Source organism: Heptranchias perlo, chromosome 14 (assembly GCF_035084215.1).
Source record: "Heptranchias perlo isolate sHepPer1 chromosome 14, sHepPer1.hap1, whole genome shotgun sequence".
NCBI lineage: Eukaryota > Metazoa > Chordata > Chondrichthyes > Hexanchiformes > Hexanchidae > Heptranchias > Heptranchias perlo.
Window position 1 is genome coordinate 26,460,853 of NC_090338.1, and position 22,060 is coordinate 26,482,912.

Consider the following 22,060-nt stretch of genomic DNA (forward strand, 5'->3'; position numbering starts at 1 on the left):
CCATTGTGTGACATGTTGGAATTACCAATGCTATTGAAGCAAATGCATAGAGTGCTGCAATACAGGTTTGCATCTGTAGTTGTTGTCCGCACGCTGAATGACTAATCTCAGCTGGGCAGGTGTGGGAGATGCTGAGTGGAAGTACTTCCCCCTACAGAGGGTGGATCATAACCCAGGCTGTCCTTGCACACTTGTAGAGTCCAAGTGGTATCGGCAAAAGCCTGAGTGTGATCATCCTTGGACGGTGTATGGCAGAGACATGAGAGAAAATACCTTTTTTTAATTTAAAGTATTCTCCTGATTTTGTGTTTTAATCAGTATGTAGCTATGCACTGACAAAGGGATTAACGTTTTAATTTTTGGGGAATCTTTTTATAGAACACCAAAACTGAATTAAACAATCCTTTCTAGTATGAGATAGATAACTGCAATTTCTGGATTTCATAAAAATACAAGATACAAAGTATAAGCTGAAAATGAGAAATATCTGAATACTTGTTCCTACCATCTAGAACATATGGTTACATCTTAGGCTGGAGTTTGCAAATATCACATCCACTGTATAGTGAAATGTCATATGAGCTGGCCCCTTTATTCTACAGTAGGTCATTTGGTACTCAATGTTCACAAGGAAAAATGCACAAAACCTTTTTTCAAAGGCCAGAACAAAATATTAAGTTCTAATAATGTTGTTTTTGTCTTGTTTAAACTAGTAACATACTGTTATGTACCTCCTAAAAGGTAATGCTATAATCTAAGCAAAGACAGATGAGATGTAGGTATCCTCTCTGCTGTCTGTGCAAGAAGTTAGTGCTATCAGAACCCAATTCCTTTTAAGTTTACAATGCATATTGTCTATAAATGTTATGCTAGTAGGTCCATTTTGAGATGTTACAAGGGGGAAAAAGAAAATGCAGTAGGAGGTGCTCCTCTGATGCTGATATATATGCTGAACAAGCTCATTAAGCATAGAATTAACCTTTTTAATGGTACGCCAATGAAACCTAACTTCACCTTCCCGCTGCCACCCTCCATTTCACAACACTAACTCTGTTGAGCTGTCTGTTGGACATCAAATTGCAAATGAACCAGAACTTTCCACAGAACAGAAGCTTATACCATAGGTGGAGAACATTCTGCCCAATTTATCCATCTGCCTCTGTTAGAGCAGCTCTCTCTCCAAAGCCCTCTATCTTTCTTTGCTTCAAATATTTTTCTACTCTTCTGGCTTAAAGAAGGGCAGGAATGACAACTCAACATTCCTGGTTACAGTGTTTTCAGATGAGATAGAGAGGGGGATAAAGAAAAGGAGGAGGTGGGGTTGCAATGTTGGTTAAAGAAACAATTGCAGCTTTGAGGAGGGATGATATATTAGAAAGATCATCAAATGAGGCCATATGGGTTGAACTGAAGAGCAAAAAAAGGGGCAATCACACTGCTGGGAGTGTTCTATAGACTCCCAAATAATCAGAGGGAGATAGAAGAGCAAATATGTAGGCAAATTTCTGAAGTGCAAAAAAAAGGCAGTAATAGTAGGGGATTTCAACTATCCTAGTATTAACTGGGATAGAATCAGTGTAAAAGGTATAGAAGGTGCAGAATTCTTAAAATGCATTCAGGAGAACTTTTTTACCCAGTATGTAACAAGCCCAACAAAAGAGGGGGCAGTTCTGGACTTAGTTTTAGGGAATGAAGCTGGGCAGGTGGAAGGGGTATCAGTGGGAGAGCATTTTGGTGGTAATGATCATAATTCAGTGAGTTAGCGTAGTTGTGGAAAAGGACAAAGATATAGACCAGGAATAAAAGTTCTCAATTGGGGAAAGGCTAATTTTACTAAGTTGAGATGAGGTTTAGGATTGGAAACAGCTACTTGAAGGGAAATCAGTGTCCGAGCAGTGGGAGGCATTCAAGGAGGAGATAGTGAGGGTTCAGAGCAAATATGTTGCCACAAAGAAACAGGGTGGGACCCCCAAATCTAAAGCCCCCTGGACGTTGAGGAGCATACAGGGTAGGATAAGGCAAAAAAGGGAAGCTTATGTCAGATACAGAGAGCTGAATACTGCAGAAAGCCTAGAGCAGTGTAGAAAGTGCAGGGATGAAATTAAAAAGGAAATTAGGAAAGCAGAAAGAGGGCATGAAAAAATATTGGCAAGCATAATCAAAGAAAACCCAAAGATGTTTTATAAATACATAAAGAGCAAAAAGATAACTAAGGAAAGAGTAGGGCCTATTAGAGACCAAAAAGGTAACCTGTATGTGGAGGTGGAAGATGTGGGTATGGTTCTTAATGAATACTTTGCGTCTGCCTTCACAAAAGAGGGGGATGATACAGACATTGTAGTTAGGGGGGAGGAGGAGCGTGAAATATTGGATGGGATAAACATAGTGACGGAGGAAGTATTAGGGGTTTTAGCATCTTTGAAAGTAGATATTTTGCCAGACCTAGATGAAATGTATCCCAGGCTGTTAAAAGAAGCAAGGGAGGAAATAGCGGAGGCTCTGACCATCATTTTCCAATCCTCTCTGGCTATAGGTGGGGTGCCAGAGGACTGCTAACGTTGTACCGTTGTTTAAAAAGGGAGAAAGGGATAGACCGAGTAATTACAGGCCAGTCAGCCTAACCTCGGTGATGGGCAAGTTATTGGAAAGAATTCTGAAGGACAGTATTAATCGTCATTTAGAAAGGCATGGATTAATCAAGGACAGTCAGCATGGATTTGTTAAGGGAAGGTCGTGTCTGACTAACTTGATTGAATTTTTTTGAGGAGGTAACAAGGAGGGTCAATGAAGGTAGCATGTTTGATGTAGTCCACATGGATTTTAGCAAGGCTTTTGATAAGTTCCCACATGGCAGACTGGTCAGAAAAGTAAAAGCCCATGGGATCCAAGGGAAAGTGGCAAGTTGGATCCAAAATTGACTCAGTGGCAGGAAGCAAAGGGTAATGGTCGATGGGTGTTTTTGTGACTGGAAGACTGGTTCCATTGGGGCTCTGCAGAGCTCAGTACTAGGCCCCCTGCTTTTTGTGGTATATATCAATGATTTAGACTTAATAATTCCCCTTACATTTAAGAAGTTTGCAGATGATACAAAAGTTGGCCATGTGGTTGATAGTCAGGAAGAAAGCTGTAGACTGCAGGAGGATATCAGTGGTCTGGTCAGGTAGGCAGAAAAGTGGCAAATGGAATTCAATCTGGAGAAGTGTGAGGTAATGCATTTATGAAGAGCAAACAAGGCAAGGCAATACACAATAAATGATAGGATACTGAGGTGTAGAGGAACAGAAGGACCTTGGAGTGCATGTCCACAGATGCCTGAATCTAGCAGGACAGGTGGATAAGATGGTTAAGAAGGAATACGGCATAAATTCTATGCCTCGGCTAATAAAGGAAAGTAAGAGCAGGGAGGTTATGCTAGAACTGTATAAAACACTGGCTAGGCCACAGCTATAGTACTGTGTACAGTTCTGGTCACCATTACAGAAAAATGTGATTGCGCTAAAGAGGAGATTTATGAGGGTGTTGCCAGGACTGGAGAATTTTAGCTACGAGGGAAGATTGGATAGACTGGGGTTGTTTTCTTTGGAACAGAGGAGGCTGAGAGGAGATTTAATTGAGGTGTATAAAATTATGAGGGGCCTAGATAGAGTGGACAGGAAGGATCTATCTCCCTTAGAGAGGTCAACAACCAGGGGGGCATAGATTTAAAGTAATTGGTAGAAAGATTAGAGGGGAGCTGAGGAGAATTTATTTTCAACGAGGATGGTGAGAGTCTGGAACTCACTGCCCGAAAGGGTGGTAGAGGCAGAAATCCTAATCATATTTAAAAAGTACTTGGATATGCACTTGAAGTGCTATAACTTACAAGGCTATGGAGCAAGAGCTGGAAAGTAGGATTAGGCTGGATAGCTCTTTTTTGGCCGGCACAGATACGATGGGCCGAATGGCTGCTTTCTGTGCCGTAAATTTCTATGATTCACTTAAAGGATGCAGTGGACTTGGACATCAACCGCTCCCTATGGCAATGCATCCCATATTCCTTTTGAGTAAAGAAATTTCTTTTAAACTGTCTCCTCGCTCTGTGGCAATTTTAAATTGACCCCTTGTCACTGACTCCCCAACCAGTGGAAATAGTCTTTGTCAAAACCCTTTGTTTTCAAAACCACTTAATTGTCTTGGCTTTTTTCCAGCAGAAATTGTCCCTCATGATAATTTGCCATCCCTGGTATGATTCGGGTGAATCCTGTTGTATGCTCTCTATAGCCCTAATATCCTTTCTATAATGGGGCTGCACAAAACTGAACACAGAGCTCCATCTGTATCCTAAACAAGGCCTTGCATAAATTCATCATTACTTCTTTATTCTTGTACTCTATGCTGCTATTTATAAAATCCAAAAGGCTGTTGCCCTTTCATATGCTTTTATCTACCTGCTCTCACTCTGGCAGGGAATTTTGTATTTCAACCCCTCTGTTTGTAGTCATACTGTTCTGCTTCTGCCAGAACCTTTTGTGCCTTAGATACCAATCGCTTCCTCCTTTCCAGCTGATTGTTTGTTTGAATTCAAACAAACAATGAATACATACTCCATTTACTGCTTCATCCTGAGCTGAGCGTCAAACCCACATCCGGTTGTCAATCAAAACTGCCTACTTCTATCTGCATGACATTGCCTGCCTACATCCTGCCTCACCTCCCACTGCTACTTAAAACCTTTGTCCATGTTTTGTCACCTTAACAGTTGAGTTCTCCAATGCAATCCTTACAGGCTTTACCCTACATGATCTTCAACTCCTCCAGAGGTCCGTTTTTAATCCTATCCTCTACTAAGTCCTGCATACCTATTACTCCTGTGCTTATTGGCTTCCACTTGCTCTTCATCCCCTAGAGCATTGACTTAAATATTCTCATCCTCATTTTCAAATTGCTCCATGGACACTGCCACTAGCAGACAAGGTAAGTGGTTGCTACTGCCAACACCTTCTAGTTCTACCATCTTGGGTTTGATCTCTGAGCCCACCTATACAGGCCAACAATCAAAAAACATTTCAAGTTGCTTAAAATGAACTTTCATCACTGGCTTGAATGGACATTCCCCTAACATTGGGATAGTCCTTGGCTTAAAAAAAATCATGTTTGCAACTTTGTACTAACTGTAGATGTATAATAATCACATGCTCAGTTTTATAGTTAATTTGGGACTTCCCATCAGTTGTACAAGTGCAAATCTTCCACATGTGCTCTTGTTCTGTTGTTTCTGAATCTACCCAGATCCTGCAATATAAATAGGACAGATTCGGCAGCAAGCGAGCCACATTATATCGCAGAATAGCTTTCATTAAAAGTTCTGTTACATGAGAGGGATGTATGACTGCTCTCTCTAATCCTTTTATTCACCAATTAAAATGGGAACGTGCCATAGGACTTGTTAAAACATTGTCTTTTATATAGACACCTCATAAACATTACTGAAATAAATGGATACCTGGAAATGATTAAGAATTGTAATATAATGGAGGCTGTCTAAGGGTGTAATCTAATTGAAGGGTTCAAATGGTTTATCTAACAAGATATCTGCTTCTGAAAGTATTAATTAAAGAAATTAACTTTACGGCAGTAGGTCACTCATTCTTTAATGCATTTTCTTTATTGCAGTTGTCACCTCCATGGTGAGAAGTAGCCTGATCTAGCACTAAATACTATTTAAGATCTTTACAACAGATGGAGTAACAGGAGGCATAATAAGGCAACTAATACAAAGTTAAAGCACTTGCACCTGACAGATTAATGGAGTGAAAAATAAAAGCACGTACTGTTGTGGAACAATGTTCATCTGTGTCAGAAAAGTGTTTAATGTTGCTAAGATGAATAGATTCATTTCTTATTAACAAAGATAAATGGAACACAATCTATGGTGTGTGAATTACTGCCCTCACCAAACAGCCATTACAATACACCCCTTGAAGAACTGATTGTTGCTTGACTTGCATTTCTTTGTTGTTTTTGTATCATGAAAGCCTTTAGGAGCAGAATGAGGCCAGGTCCAAGAAGCCCGTCCTTTTTTGATCTCGCCTACTCGCCTCACCATACCACTCCAATCCCTTCTTTCCAAATACACATCTAATTACTTTTTAAACCTATTTGTTGTCTGCTTGAATTGCTGTCTCTGATAATGTATTTCTCAATTATATTACCATTTGAGTGAAAAAATTCTGCTTCATTTCTCTCATTTCTCAGTTTTAAATGTTAATTCCTAATTTTTAATATTATGGGCTTTTAAAGTGACATAATTGCTTTTCAATGCACGACTCTCATTACTCAAGTGTGCCTCCCCATGGATGACAAAGGATGCTTGTGATATTTTTAGAGATTTCTAAGGCTCAGATTGTCCTGTTCTCCAAACTAAGGAGGTAACTGTGGAAATGGAGGGCCTAATTATAAGTACTTATAAACTGCTCGGGTCAATGCGAGGGCAATTGCAACTGTCTAAGTTTCAGGCTTCATGAGATTGGCTTTTTTGAAGATTGGTGTTTGTGGCCAGCTGTGATGTCTGCTGTGTAATAGATGCATGTTAGCCACAAGGCATATATAATGGCACGACTAGCTCTCGGTTATAGGATATGCTAATTTAGGACCAGTGCATTATACAAAATGATGCACAATTTATTCATCCTGCAGCTAAATGAATAGCAGTTTGGCGTATCCCTTTACAGCCACAAGGTTTAATTGCTGTGCTTTGCTCAGGTTAATTGGAGGCTAATTGTTCACAGCTGCTCAGGTCAATTAGCGGTTAGACATGCCTTTTTTTGAAATCCAGATATCCATTAGTAGTTTTTTTTGAGCCTTTCTCAAGTCAAAGGGAGCAGTGAATGAGACATAGACCAGTATTAGAGGAGTGGACAATGTATACATGGACATAAGGCTGGAGGAGTTTATGGAAGTAGGGAAAGGTGAGGCCATGAAGGGATTGAAGGAAAGGACAAGAATCTTGTCAATTTTTCTGGGAAATGGAAGCATAGTAGATGAAGAGGTAATAGGAAGTGGGCCTTATTGTGGATGTGAATGCAAGCTGCAGCATTTTGGATGAGTTGCAGTTTAAGAATGATGGAAGCAGGGAGGACTGCAAGGAGGGTGCTGGAGAAGTCAGCCCTCAAGGTCATGGAACCATAAATTAGGATTTCAATGGTGGGCAATATTAAGGTGAAAGCAAGAGATCTTGGTTACGCATTGGATGTGAAGGAGGAATTCGAGCTTGGTGAAGCAGTACACCAAGGTACTGCATTTCTCACCTGGGGAAGTAGATGGAGATTGAGGCTGGAGACACAGGTCTTCATGAGAACCCAAAATGGTTGGTTTTGACTTTGCTGACTTTAAGATGGAGAAAGTTTCACTTCATTCAAGTCTTAATGTTGGATAGGTAGTGGCAGCACTGAGGTTGATGCAAGAGGCACTGATTTCATGGTGCTGAGTGTTGTTCCCATACTTATGAAAGCTTGCCGCATGCTTCCAGATAATTTCACTGCCCAGTAGCACATAAAAGATGCAAAGAAGGGGGTTAAAATGGAACCATGATGTTCATCATAGGTGATTGTGTGGTCAAGAGGGGAGAAACCTTTGAAACTGATATATATTTGGTGTGACAGGTAGGAGTGGAACCAGGAGAGAGCAGTGCTGTAGAGATGGACTATGGAGGAGAGAACTTTATGGGGGATGGAGTAAACAATGTCAAAGGCAAAGGAGATTGACTCACTGCCCCTCTTCAATCATATATCATTGCTGACTTTACTCAGTGCAGTCTTAAAATGATGGGTGGGGCAAAATCCTGATTGAAAAGTGTTACAGATGTCCCTGTATTAATTTCTTTATCAAAACCTACACATCAAACTTATGTATCTTATGCTAGGAGTCTTAGGAATAAAATGTTTGAGATCCTTGCTGAGAGGAAAGCCATGGTATCCTGACCATGAGAGATTTGGTTCAATAATGACTTGTTTTGTAAACATACAAGGGTACAGATTACCTTGTAGAAATATAAAAGACAATATTGTATTACAAGAAACAATTGTTCAAGCAACCCACCCTACCAGGACTTAGAATTAAGAATAAGCCAAGAAATAGTGTGGGATAAAATGGGAGTAGTGGTTATGATCTGAAGTTATTGAAATCAATGTGTCCGGAATATTGTAAGGTGCCTTATCAAAAGATGAGGTGCTGTTCCTCGAACTTCCATTGAGCTCATTAGAACAGTGTAGGAGGCAGAGGTCAGAGTGGGACGGAGAAATAAAACGGCAAGCGACCGGAAGCTCAGGGTCATGCTTGCGGACTGAATGAAGGTGTCCAGCAAAGCGATCACCAATCTGTTCAGTCTCCCCAAATGTAGAGGAGACCGCATCCTGAGCAGCAAATACGGTATACTAAATTGAAAAGTACAAGTAAATCGCTGTTTCACGTGGAAGGAGCTTTTAGGGCCCTGGACGGTGGGAAGGGAAGAGGTGAAAGAGCAGGTATTACATCTCCTGTGCTCACACGGAAAGGTGCCGTGGGAAAAGGAAATGTTGGTGCCATTGAAAGATCTAAAAGGTGACATGAAATCAAATGACCAAGGGTAGCAAATATACCAAGTGAATGTTTTTTTTGTGTTCCGAGACCATGAGCAGTCTTCCTAGGATGGATGTTGAATTTCCAGGAGCAGGTACAGGAGGTAATAAAAGAAATAGAAATTTCAGATAAGGCAGTCACTGATCAGCTTGAGAATGTTAAAGGAAGAAAAGGTATCAGACTTGGCTGGACTTAATGGCTAGTTAGATCAATTACACCCTTGCTATCTTTAGAGAATCATTAGCAACATGAGTAGTACCTGAGATTTGGAAAGTATTTGACAGCATCAATCTTAAAAAATAAAGTAGAGATGATCCAGGGCACTACAGGCCAGTGAGCCTAACGTCTGTTGTGGGTAAAGTATTAGAAGGTATCCTAAAAGATGGGATAATGAACATCTGGATAGCTATGGTATAGTAAAAGTGTCGGCAAATATTTAAGGGAAGGAGGTCCTACCTAACTAACTTACTGAGTTCTTCAACAAAATGACAGACCTGGTTGGCCATGGAAATTCTGTGGATGTGATATATTTAGATTTTAGTAAGGCTTTTGATAATATGCCAAATGAGCATTTTGTACATGAGGTTGGAAGACTTGGAACAAGAGGCAAGCTTCTGATTGAAACTTGGCTAAACCAGAAAAAGCAAAGGGTGGCTGAGTGGAGCTGTGTAGATATGGCAGGAAGAATCACTTGCAGGATACCACACGAAATCAATGCTTGGGTCATTACTGTTTAGAATGTATGTAAATGATTTAAGCTGGGGACAGACACAGATGACGGCAATTATTCATTTTGGGATGTGTTCAAACAGGAGATGGGTGAATCAAGTAACAGGATCTTGATAGTTTAGCAAAGTGTGGTGATGAATGGTATTTAATATGAACAAAATATAAGGTAATGAGACCAAGGTAGGGAAATGAACAATATGGCTATAAATGAAATGCTGTAGGTTACAGCATACAATACAGGAAAAGAAATGGTAGATAGTTCACTGAAAGCAACAGTGCAGTGTGTTACATCAGTAAGGGTAGATAGACAAATCATGGGACATATAGCCAGAAGAAAAGAGCAAAAGTCCCAGATGATGAGTTTGTATAAAGCAATGGAATGTTGTGTACAATTCTGTTCACTGTACTGAAGGATGAAGCAGGCACTGAAGGTAGTATAGGAAAAAAGCAACTGATACCTAGCTTAAGGTATTGAGGAGAGCTGCCTAATGGTGTTTTCCTACCCTTTTTATATGTTCATGGACTGAAGGGACTTAGGACTGTTTACTCTGGAGAAGAGAGATTCAGAGGAAATTATTATACAAGGTGCTTAAATGAATTGATAAACTGAACCCTGGAAGTATATTTGAGATTGCCACAAAATTTAGAACCAGGGGACAAATGCTCAAGCTTAGAAGAGAAGTGCCCAGACAGTTTTGATTTATCTAATTTACTTGTGGGTGGTGAATGTGTAGAATAGACTACCCAGGAAGACAGTGGAGGCTGATGGTATAAAAAACTAATCAAAGGAAAATTAGATAAACATTTGAGGGAGTGGGCAATTAGGGGGTATTGGATTTGGGGACTGGTCACACAGACTTTCTGATCCTTCACTCTCCTAAGTTCCTATGGAAAAACGAGGTCCTGTCTGCTTGTTATGGCTCAAGTAGATGTGAAAAGCCCACAGCACAATTTAGAGAAAAGTATTTCAAAGACATCCTGGCCACCATTGTTTCCTCAACCAATACCATCCGAAACAGATTATCTGGACGTTTATTTCATTGGTATAATGGCCCACATTGTGAATTGCGGGGGGGGGTGGGGAAGTGAGGTGTGATGAAGTGTTTTGAGACTTTTGTGCTAAGTTTTTATATATTTTTATTTCTCTCTCTCTCTCTTTGTGAAAATTGGGAACCAGATGGCTGAAACTGGGACTGCAAGCAATGGTATGAAAACAAGATTATCAAAAGGGGGGCAAAACAAACTGCTTGTTAGAAATTATGAAAGGTATACTTCTGCTCATCAGTCTTCGACTACTATAATGTGAATATCTTCAATTAAATCACAATCAGAAATGTCTATTCCACCTCCCCTCAGGTAAACTCTATCCAAACCCCAAGACAAACTTAATGACCGAGCTGTGGAATTTTAAAATAGTTTTATATAACATCATGCTGTAGCATAAGTGGATGCAGCAGCAGTTGCTGGTGTTGTGTATGTCACAATAGTCACAGTGATTGTTAGATGTTAAGCTTGTCAGCACCTGCTGGGGAAGTGGCACAGTGCCAAGATAGAAGTGACACGTGTAAGAAAGCATGAGTATAGAACTGCAGTAGAATAAAATTACATAATGGAAGCGAGCAGTGTGTATGTGAGATTTATAGAAATGAGCCTCACTGAATACGTATCACATATTCATTTTCAATGATCAAGCTATTGCAAATGTGGCTAATTAAAAGTCTGCAAAATGCAGTTATATTAGAATTAAACCAAATAATTGAGTGAAGTAAGTAATTAAGTTATTCTGAGTAAATGAACACAGGATCATGTTAGAAATAATGTAAATTGATCAATGATTCAATTCATAATTAAAAGGAAATGCTGTTCTCGCTTTTTATTTTGTGTTTGTGTCTCAGGAGAAAGATATCAGTCCTGATGAAGTCTTGTTGAAGAGAATTCGAGATGCTGTTGTCCATGTGGACACATTGACTCAACTAAAAGCCGGCATTGGGTTGGAAAGTGCATGCATCATAGATTTCTTTCTGGCTTTAGCATTGTGTAACACAGTTATGGTTTCCACAGCAACACAGCCAAGGCAACGAGTAAGTCGATGCTATTTTGGTTAATTTGTTACTTTTTTCTATCGACATGTAAAGCAGGAGGAAAAAGATGTGAGGGTTACTAATTTCTGTGGGCTCTCTGGTGAAATAACCTGAATATTCTGTTAAAGATTGAAGATTGTATCAATCTTAATGGTACACATTCCAGTATAAAAGGTACTGAGTACGATGTACCTCTAGAATGGGCAATGAAGTAAAACTTAATGTCATTGCAGTCCAAATCACATGGTAAAAGAGCACTTCATTTTGAGTCACTTGATTGTTTTGGGAGCCTGCATTCATTACTGTCCATTGTGAAACCCACTGCTGGCAAAAAGAGTAAAATTACCCCTTTTTTTCAAACTTTAAGCTCAACTCTTCTTTAAATGTAGAAACACAGACTGAAGTATGTGTCAAGGACATGAGATCTTGGTTCAGATCGTGTCATAAATAGCTCAAGCTTTCCTCTTGCATCTGAATTCTCAATGTGTCACCAGTTTGTGATATACTATGAATTTTGTAGTGCCTATAAAATAGTTTCTAAATATTTGATCACTCTGAGCTATAGGGTAAATATTCTGCTGATTTGCAGTTGTCAGAAATTTTTGGGCAAAGGCTTTTTCCATGCTGTGTCTGGATCCCAATGGTCATTTTTTTCTAGCCAGCTGCACTGGTGTTGCATGTGACTTTTTTGAGCTTCGTTAAGGTTTGGAAATCATGTAAATTGAGGTCAAGACTTCCCCCTCCTGCAATTTGCCCCAAAAATGTAGCCATACCCTTGAAGATCTGTGTAAAATTGGGCAGATTTTCAAACTCACTTCCTGGCCTTTAAGTGGAGATGCCGGTGATGGACTGGGGTTGACAAATGTAAGGAATCTTACAACACCAGGTTATGAATCAGTTGGACTATAATCTGGTGTTGTAAGATTCCTTACATTTGGCCTTTAAGTGTGAGCTTCTTAAAGATATAAAGTGTTGATTTCTGATTGAGTATGACCTATTGTTTTTAGCTTTACAGGTTGCTTTTGTTTTAAGTTTGGTGTATTTTTGCCCATCTAGAATTTTAAAAATTTCACTTTATTTTACTTTTTCACCTCCTACCACTGAAGGAAGTTAGACTCTCCCTTTAATCATCCTACACTGATGACCATTCCTTTGGGAATTTCTTTTGGCCTCAGTAAGCTAATTGATGATTTCCACATGAATGCATGGAGTAATGTGTGCTTGCATCAGGAGTCTGACTCCGCCTTTTGTTACCCATGGAGGCAGTTCTATAGACCCAGTCAGAGTCACCATGCCGTGTTGAAGGAGATCTGCTGTCTCTTAACGAGGGACGCAGTTCGGAATTTTGCTATCTCCTGTAGTATGGCCTGCAAGCTTTATCCAGGACCGGGTCAGTAATGAAACTCACTACTGCATGCATTTCTATGTATCTGGCACCTTTCAAGTTGCCTTGGGTGACATGTCGCAGGTCCAAAAGTTTGCAGTGCTGCATACATCTGGTCTTTTGAGGCCTTATTTGCCAGGGCTATTGAGCTTATCACTTTTCCGAAACAAAGCAAGCAATGGCAGGAGAAGTCTCTGCACTTTTTCGGGTAGCTGTGATCCTAAGTGCATGCTCTGATCAATAATGCTATACCATTTGTGAATAAGAAGGGGTTCCATTCAATTAACATATAGGTAGTATGTGACCACCAGTAGCTAAATTCCAGGTACCCCAGAAGCTGCCATGGTGCATTTATCCTACTGCAGGTAACAATGCCACAGTTATTTAATGGAATATCAAGACTAGACAGATGGATCCTGAGAGACCAGGGAAACCCTTTTGAGCAGTGACTCATGATAACAGACTAAATCTGAGCCACAGCTGAAAGAAAATATAATGAGGCACATGCCTCCACAACAACTTATATTTATGTATTTTCTCTAATATTAAAAAAAAATTCCCAGACACTTCACAGGGCATTAAAAAAAAACTGATGCTGAATCAAAGAATGAAAGATTAGAAGAGGTGATAAAAACCTTGGTCAAACAGGTGGGTTTCAAGGACGGTTGTAAAGGAGGAGGGGCAGAGGAGTTTCGGGAGGGAATTCTGGGGAATGGGACCTAGGTGGCTGAAAGCATGGCCGCCAAAGGAAGGGGGGATGCACAAGAATTCAAAGACCAAGGAATAGAGATTGAGGGGTGGCGTGGTGGTGGGAGACTGTAGGGATGGAGGATGATGCCATGGAGGGATTTAAACAGAAGGATGAGTAGTTTAAATTTGAGACATTGAGGGATGGGAAGTTGGTGTAGGTTAGCGAGGACAGCTGTGATGGCCGAGTGGAACTTGGTTCTGAACCGAGTAATCAGTAGAGTTTTGGATGGCTGAAATTTTTGGGGTGTGGAGGATAGCAGACCAGATAGGAGAGCATTGCAGTAATCAACCCTGAAGGTGGCAAAGGCGTATTGAGGGTTTCAGCAATAGATGGTTAGAGCAATGTTGCGGAGATGAAAGTAGGCGATCTTTGAGATGGAATGGATAGGAGGTCAGAATCTCAGCTTAGTGTCAAACAAAATGCTGAGATTGTCATCTGATTCAGTCTGAGACAGTGGGTGGGAAGGTACAGACTTTGTGCCTGGAGGAAGTTATGGCTCATCCAAGACTGAATGTCAGACAAGCAATCTGACAGCACCGATGCAAAAGTTACAATGCTATCTTATAACCCAGCAGAAGGGCCACCTCCATCCCAGGCAACACTGTGACATTCATCAGCTAACTACCTCCTATTGTTCTGCCAATAGGGTAGCACCTAAAAGCAGCACTGGATTAGGATTAGATAAGGATATAAATAGAACATACTATAGGCATACTGAATCAAAGATTCCACTGCTTGGATAGATCTGGGGGTGTTCAATTCAGAACCCTGAAAAGGTATCCAAAATGATGGTACACTTTTAAGAGCTCACAATACTGCAATTGGAAGAGGAAGGTAAGGAAACCCCAGAAGAGTCTGCTAGTAGTGAATCCAAGGCTGAAGTGTTACCAGCTACAGAAGGGCTGCAACACAAAAAAAACAAATCTGTCAGTGTCTAATAGACAGTCAGTTTAAAAAAAAAACAGTCATCCCAGCACAAGAATTGCTGAATACACGTTGGTGCAGCAAAACCCATGCACATCTTTATGCTCCATTTGTTTTCAGCTATCATGGATCTATTCTTTTGCTGCAGAAATCTGCCACTATACAAATGAACACTTTGCACAAAGTGAAGATCCAATTCCAAGTATTTATTGCTTTAACAGTGCTTTTGTGTTGTAAATTAATGTCTGTACCCCAGTGCTTCCCCTTTGTGACAATGCAGTGAACATATCCTACTACCTAATCCTAGTTACTACCTAGTTGAAGAAATTGGAGAGGCTGGCTGATGGATGTGATTGAACTTTTCCTTCGATGGAAGTGGCTCTTTACTATCTACTGGATCATAAAATGGCTCTGCAACTGCTGGTGCCACATCTGATACTGTGATGGCTGCATAGACCTGCTTTCTTTCTGTCTCTGAATGGATCACTTGAAAGGGCCAGCTGAGCAGCGTGGATAGAGAGTCGTCATAAGAAACAGCCCCCTTATCCATGCCTTGCTCGTCACTCCTTGAGCATGTCCTGTGATCTGTATGGCAGCAAACCATAGGGCTACAATCAGATCATTGACTCCTCAGGCATGATTTTAGCCAGGAACCCAGTGCGTCTGTAGATATTCACGTGGGGAACACGGAAGCTAATTTAGTGTATCACAATCTGCGATCGCAACTCAACTGAAGGTAAATATTTGTGCTTCCGGGTTTCCCATACACCAGGCAGCCAGATTGACAGGCTGGCTGCCTGTCAGAAGTGAAAGAAGCCGTGAATCGGGAAGGATGGGGGGTGGAGAGAAACGGCCATGGGCCTTGGAAGAAATCGGAGGGGTGGGGGGGACATGGACGACTTCAGGTGGGTTTTGGAGAAGATCGGGGGAAGTCCAGCAATATTGGGAGAGGGGGGGTGGTGAAGAGGAGAGGAGAGTGGTCGGTCGATCGTAGGTGTCCAAACATGTCAGATGAGCTTGTTGGGCATGGATAAAGCACTCTACTCCTCTAGGCCCACAAGCAATGCAATAAAGGCACTCACCGCATGAATCCGGCCCTTCCCACCTGCTTTCCCCTGACATGAATCAGAAGCGATGGGAAACCCAAACAGGTAAGGTTAAATTTGTTTTACATTTCTAATACACAAAAAATTAAGTGCCTCAACTATCGCAATGAGGTACAATCCCCATTTAAGAACCGGCCCGCCGGCTTTATGTGGAAGTGGGACATCCAGGCGTGTGCCTGTGCCCGTGCCCGGGATGCTGTCCCGCTCCAAAAATCAACTATTTTTACTGACCACCTGCCCCCAACCCACCTGTTCTTCGAGGTTACAATTAACCTACTCATGTCAGGATAGAGTCCATCTGATTCCTCCTGCATCTTGAATCCAGATATTGACGGACGTTTGAATTAAATGGGGTCGATTTTGACTGTGCAATAATAAAAATTCCATTAAAGTCAACGGAAATAAAAATTGGGAGAGATATAAAACAGGCTCTCGATTCGTTATCTCCCATTTTACATTATCACAGTCAAAATCTCCCCCAATGTCTCTATAGCATATAGGATCAGTTAATGCATTAGGACCTCTGTTGGGGAGACTGCTGTAGATGGCCCTGAAAATGCCACATGCTTTAGTGTGGACTGCAGTCCTTTGAAGCTGTCAAACACCACTGCCTAAGTACAGCTAATTGAATCTTCCAAGGTGCTTTGATCACACTGAAATGACTCCATGAATTGACGGTGCTCAGAAAGCAGCATTCTTTTGTTTGCAGACCCGTGGATGATACCAGTCTTTGAACTCGGCAGTTGAAGGTACCTTAAAGTGGACCTCAGGCCAACTGCTTTCTGTTCCTCTGCTGCCATCTGCACTTGATCCACTTCACTCACTGCTGTTTCTCCTGCTCTAAATCTAAATTGGAATGCACACAGAGTGGATATCCCTGTGTTGGTGTTTGCTACAGGTGGAATGAGTGCAGCTGTATGCTAGTGCTCAGCATCCTCCAGATCTGCAGCTTGAGGTTTTTGAGCGACACCTAGGGAATGAGAAGTAACAAGCCTTGCAATAATACCGGCAACATAATCCATATAACAAATGTGAATTGCCAAGACAAGCTAGATGTGCTGCATGCTGAATTTGTAATTGTGTCCGAATGTGTGGAGGAAGAAAACAGCAATAATAGGTACTATTCTGGAAATGGGGATTCCTTCCTACATGGCCCTATCTAATTGACTCCACTGATTCCAACAATTTCCTTAAGCCTGGTTATGACCTTCAGATTTGGAAGCCCCCACCCCGGGGCAGTTGCTCAACTCTCCATTATTCATGCAAGCATAAACAGACTGATGAGCTACAAGTTTGAACAGTCCTGACAATGCTATGCAAACAATCATCCTGCCTCCCAAAGCATGAATCCAATAAGTATGTACCATGCAAGTGTTTACTGGTGGAAATATCAATAGATTTAAGTGAGTAACATCGTTGGAAGGTTTCCTTGGAAGCTGGAAGGTGCACGTGTGTGAATATGGGCAACCTTGTGATAGTGTGAGAAAAGCTAAAAGCTTCTCAAGTTGTCATCATGCATCCAAAATCAAGATGCAGCTAGTTGAGGTGAAAATCTGCCACAGCATTACACTTGAAGGAGCTGCATTTAGGATACATTTACCGTGGCAAACTTTCTCAAAATTGTAAACTTTTTCTAGTGTCAGCGACCTCCTCACATAGAAAATGTCATTCACCCCTCATGGTTGCACACTTGTCTGCCCCAACATGATTACTACACCTCCTCCAGCAGTCTATCCTCTCGTGCCTAGATGGTCACAGCCAGTTGTCTCCATCTATTCATTGTCTACCTACTACCCTTCATTGTTATTATCTGTAAGCATTACACATATGCTGGTGACAGCCAACTCCACCACTGACTCTGGTATTGTTGCTATATTATCTTAATGCTTGTCCAATATCAAGTCCTGCACGACCACGATTTTCCTACAGCCTGACATCGACAAACTCAAATGACCCTATTCAGCTCTTGCCAGTACCTACATACCTCTGCTTCTTACTTTGTCAACTTCCCTGGTTTCCCACTTGGTGAATTCAATAGTGCACCACCTTGGTAGTCTATTCAACCCTGAGCTCACTTTTAAACCCCAATTCTGATCGATCAACAAGTCTGCCATCTTCCACCTCTGGAACATTTCTTGTTTTCATCTCTATCTCCTCTATCACTTGCTAAAAGCTTAAGTTAGTCAAAAGACATATGAATCATTTATGAATGTTGAGGGCTGGGGGACATTCAAGTTTGTATGGTTAATTCTTTGCAGAAAATAACTTTACAACAATCTTTTATTGAAGACTCTTTATGCTCTTCCAATCCTTTTATAAACGGTTAGCAATAGTAATTACAGTATAGTGAGAGGGTGTTTCTACTACATTTGTGCATTAAATCTTTGCGATTATTTTTATTTTCCAGCATATTTATCTGCACACTGCAGCAATGCCATAGCTTCTCGTCAGCTCTTTGGTTTAAAATCTACTTTGGGAACCAGAATGGGGGCACTACAAACTGCCATGCCACAGATTTCAATGATGCATGTTTTTTTTTGCCTGTAATTTTTTTTCCATACTATGAGTTCCTGATCTCAAATACAATGTTGTCACCCCGTATCATTGCTGTGCACCTCTTGGCAGCCATTTTCAGAATGGCATTGTCAGAGGTCGGGAAGCAGGTCATCTGCTTATGGACCAAGATACTGAATGATTCAAAAGGACCCAAGAAAGGGGAGCTATATAATTGTATCAAATGGGGAACATACTGCTGGAGACATTGAGGCACATTTACAGCTCCCCAAACAGTGGTTTTTCCAGTGGCAGAGACTAGGAAGTAGGTCACCTCTCTGCACATTCTGCTGTGATATAAGATCTTTGCCTGAGGAGAAAATATTAAACACCAATTATTGTAGATTATACAGTTATCCCCGGGATAGAGCCAGGCAGTGTTATCTGATCAAAGTAGATCATGCTGTCAGAGGGCGAGTTCTGATCAGTTGTTTTAATAATTCTAGGTGTTGCCTTCACCATTGTCAAAAACGTCAACAAATTCCCTGGAGAAGCTGCAACAGCTATTTCAGAAGCTTAAGCTGGCACGCACAAGTCCCATTTCCACACCAAGTCAATCTGGCTCAGATGTACCAGAGAGTTTGTATAATAAAGCAATGTTGTCCTCTGAAGTTAGTCCAACTTCTTCATATGGTGTTGTGGGTGTAACAGATGATGCTGGTTCTGGGGCTGACAGTATCAATAATGTACATGAAAATGAAGTTGTTAATAACATTGGTAACGAAGATCATAATATTATTGAAGACGGTGCTGAAAAACAAAGCAATTCAGAGTTCTGCTATGAAGCTGAAAGTCCAGATGAGGCTGCCCTTGTGCACGCTGCTCGAGCTTACAATTTCACATTATTGTCTCGGACCCCTGACCAAGTGACTGTAAAGCTACCTCAAGGAGACCTTCTAACTTTTGAACTGTTGCACACCTTAGCATTTGATTCAACACGGAAGAGGATGTCTGTAATAGTCAAGCATCCCCTCACTAAAGAGATCATCGTGTATACAAAGGGAGCAGATTCTGTTGTTATGGATTTATTAGAAGAACCAGCAAAAGGTAATGGAATTTTCCCTTCTCCTACAATCCTCTACTCACTCTCCTTTTGACCTCATTGAGCCAAGGAGGGCACCTGATCTTCGCTCAGGCTTCAAGTGCCTTTCAAGTTATTGCTAAGATGCACATCAGTAACTCAGCAATGACTCATTGTCTAATGTTTTCTGCAGTTGCACTCAGTAGAGTTGGGGGCGAGGGGGGATGCTCGACCCTTAACCCTCACGAATGCTGGAAATAATCCTTTTTAATAAATTACTTTTGGTTTTAACTTTTCTTGATCTCATTCAATTTCCCAATCCATGCTGATTTTGGGAGGATTGATGACCTGGATCCTGCAGTGCTATGCCTAATTTGTGAGAAAAAGACTGTTAGAGTTTTGTGGGATCTGCACCAATAATTGCAAGCAGAATGGTGGCTCAGAAATAGAAGCACAGATATTCCTAAATGGATGTAGTTGAATCTGAATGATGTGAAACTGGTGCTAGACTGACCTGAAATGAAGTGTGCTGTGTGCACTGTGGTCAACTTGTTATCATAATTACGCATAGCTTCAGGTGCAGATTTGGAGTGGAAAATTGCTTGTCAGTGAAATTTTAAAAAGATGCAGACAATGAAAGCATGATGTTAGAATAGGAGGTTCAAAATCCTGATAACATTTGGAAAGGCTCAGAAGGCATTTCAGCCCTTAAGCAGCATTTGCCAAGACTGAAGGAGGAGAGGCTTAGGAAGTGATGGGCAAAAATGAAGGGAAAGGAAGCATCAAGTAAAGGCATGAGTCTTTAAGCGAGTGAACGTGCAGCCCAGCTGTCGAAGTGAAATGTGGCTCTTCCAGGTTTGTCACTCTATAGTACCAGGCCATAGGTAACCATTGCAGCATGCTTGAAAGGAACTGGAGACAGGTTTTTGGTAAGAGTCTTACGTTGCATTGTACCAGCAGATGCCATTGGCTCTCTGCTGAACCAAAAGCTCTGAAGACAGTTTCCCACAGGTATAATGGAATTTTATGAAGGAGTCAAGATTCTTTTCACTGATCCTTCACTGATCCTTCACTTATCCTTAAGGACGGAACATGGAGGAAAGTGGCAAGGATAAATGAGAATATAGGGATGAGAGGGAGCTGTACTGGAGATACGGAAATGTGATATACGGATTGGACTGATAGCAATAGAATATGTTGGAAAACGTTATGATCTGACCTAAAAGATGGTTTTTTCTTTAATTCAATATTTTTTTAGGTTTCTTCCCATACAATGTACTTTCCTCAGTTGAAAGGGTAGAAAGAAAATCTAGTCCCAGGATTGTGATAGTACAGCTCTTTGTCATTGCCTGGAGCTGTAATCAAACTAGCCTGAGGTGACCCCCTTTTTGTCTGTGGGGAAGCACTGGGTTCTGCTGAGTACTTTCCTATAACAGCATATATGAAACTGAGAAATCACCATGTTGGGAATCACAGGTATAAACCCATGTCCCACCTGTCCCTAGCACAGCACATTGGAACTCCACCATAGAGGAATGGAGTAGAAATAGGACATTGTACTGTTGCCATATAAGGTATTAGTCACTCATCTGGAGTCCTGTGTGCAGTTGTAGTCACCTAATCATAAAAAGGAGATTATTGTCCTTGAGATAAGTAGGTAACAAAAATTTAAGTTGTTAGGAAAGTCGGGCTTGTTTTCACTAGAAAAACAGATGTTAATGTGATCTAACTGAAATTTTCAAGACTTTGAAGGGAACTGGAAAAATCCAGACAAATTGCTCATTGGCAAAAAGTTCAAATATTAGGGGACGGAAGTTGTAAGTTAAGAGTAAGAAGGGAAGTGGAGCTCAGTTTTTCATCCAATGGTAATGGAGCTGGGGAGTAAATTAGCAGGAAGGATAATGAAACGGACAGTCTAAATGTTCAAGAAACAACTTGATGTGTTTGTGAACAGAGAAAGTATTGGAAGAATTTAATGAGAAGGAGGCTGGGTGGAGTTTTCAGAAAAATAAATTAGCTTTTTGAGTCTGAGGGGCTTTCTCTTATCCTAAAAATTCTTATGTTGCTCTGTGACAATCAGCTATTTTGTAACTTTGGTCAGGCATGGTCTCTGTTCCCAGTCTAATTGACTTTATAAATGTTAGTTTTTGGAAAGGGTTGAGATCTCGGGTTGAGGTACAAAGAATTTTTTTTTGAGGCTGTGGCTTCTGTTATGAAATTCACCAATGCTGAACACGGTTGTCTGACATATTTTCTTTCTTTTTGCCTCTCATTTATTATTTATTAGATAACCTTGAAGAGGAAAGGCAGCAAAGAAAAATAACTGTGAAAACACAAAAGTATCTGGACTGGTATGCAAGCGAAGGTCTGCGAACATTATGCATCACAAAGAAGGTAAAATATAAACTCTTAAAGTCCAAGCTTCACTATCAGTGCCACTTTTAAAAATGCAAATTTTAAACTTCATCTATTTGTTCTCTCTCTCTCCCCTAGCTTTTTGTGACTCTTTTTATCTGGCACAATCTCCACAACAATTTGCATTTCATGGCACCTTTTAACATAGAAAAAATTCCCAAGGTGCTTCACAGAGGCAAAGAAAGATATTAAGAGAAATGACCAAAAGCTTAATCAAAGAGGGCACCTTAAAGGAAGAGAAAAAGGTGCAGAGGGAGGTAACTCCAGAATTTCTAAGCAGCTGAAGGCATGGCCATCAATCTGGGTGCGAAGGATTGGGGGCAGGGGGATGCTCAAGGGGCCAGATTCTTAGGAACAGAAAGCTTGGGGGGAGGGGAGAATATTAGTAGTAAGGCTAGAGATAGGGAGGGACAAGGCAATAAAGGGATTTAAACACTAGAATGAGAATTTTGCATTTGAGGCAATGTAGGTCATTGAGGATGGGCTGATAAGAAAATGAGA

The 22,060-nt window shown here is 40.9% G+C and overlaps 1 protein-coding gene across 1 annotated transcript in view; it reads left to right on the plus strand.

The window, feature by feature from the left end:
* atp10b (ATPase phospholipid transporting 10B) overlaps positions 1-22,060 on the plus strand; it is a 95,812-nt gene that overhangs the window by 44,981 nt on the left and 28,771 nt on the right. Inside the window, exons 10-12 of the mRNA XM_067996138.1 lie at positions 11,220-11,405; positions 18,570-19,170; positions 21,444-21,538. Of these exons, the coding sequence (XP_067852239.1) occupies positions 11,220-11,405; positions 18,570-19,170; positions 21,444-21,538 (882 nt within the window). The remainder of the gene's footprint in view (positions 1-11,219; positions 11,406-18,569; positions 19,171-21,443; positions 21,539-22,060) is intronic.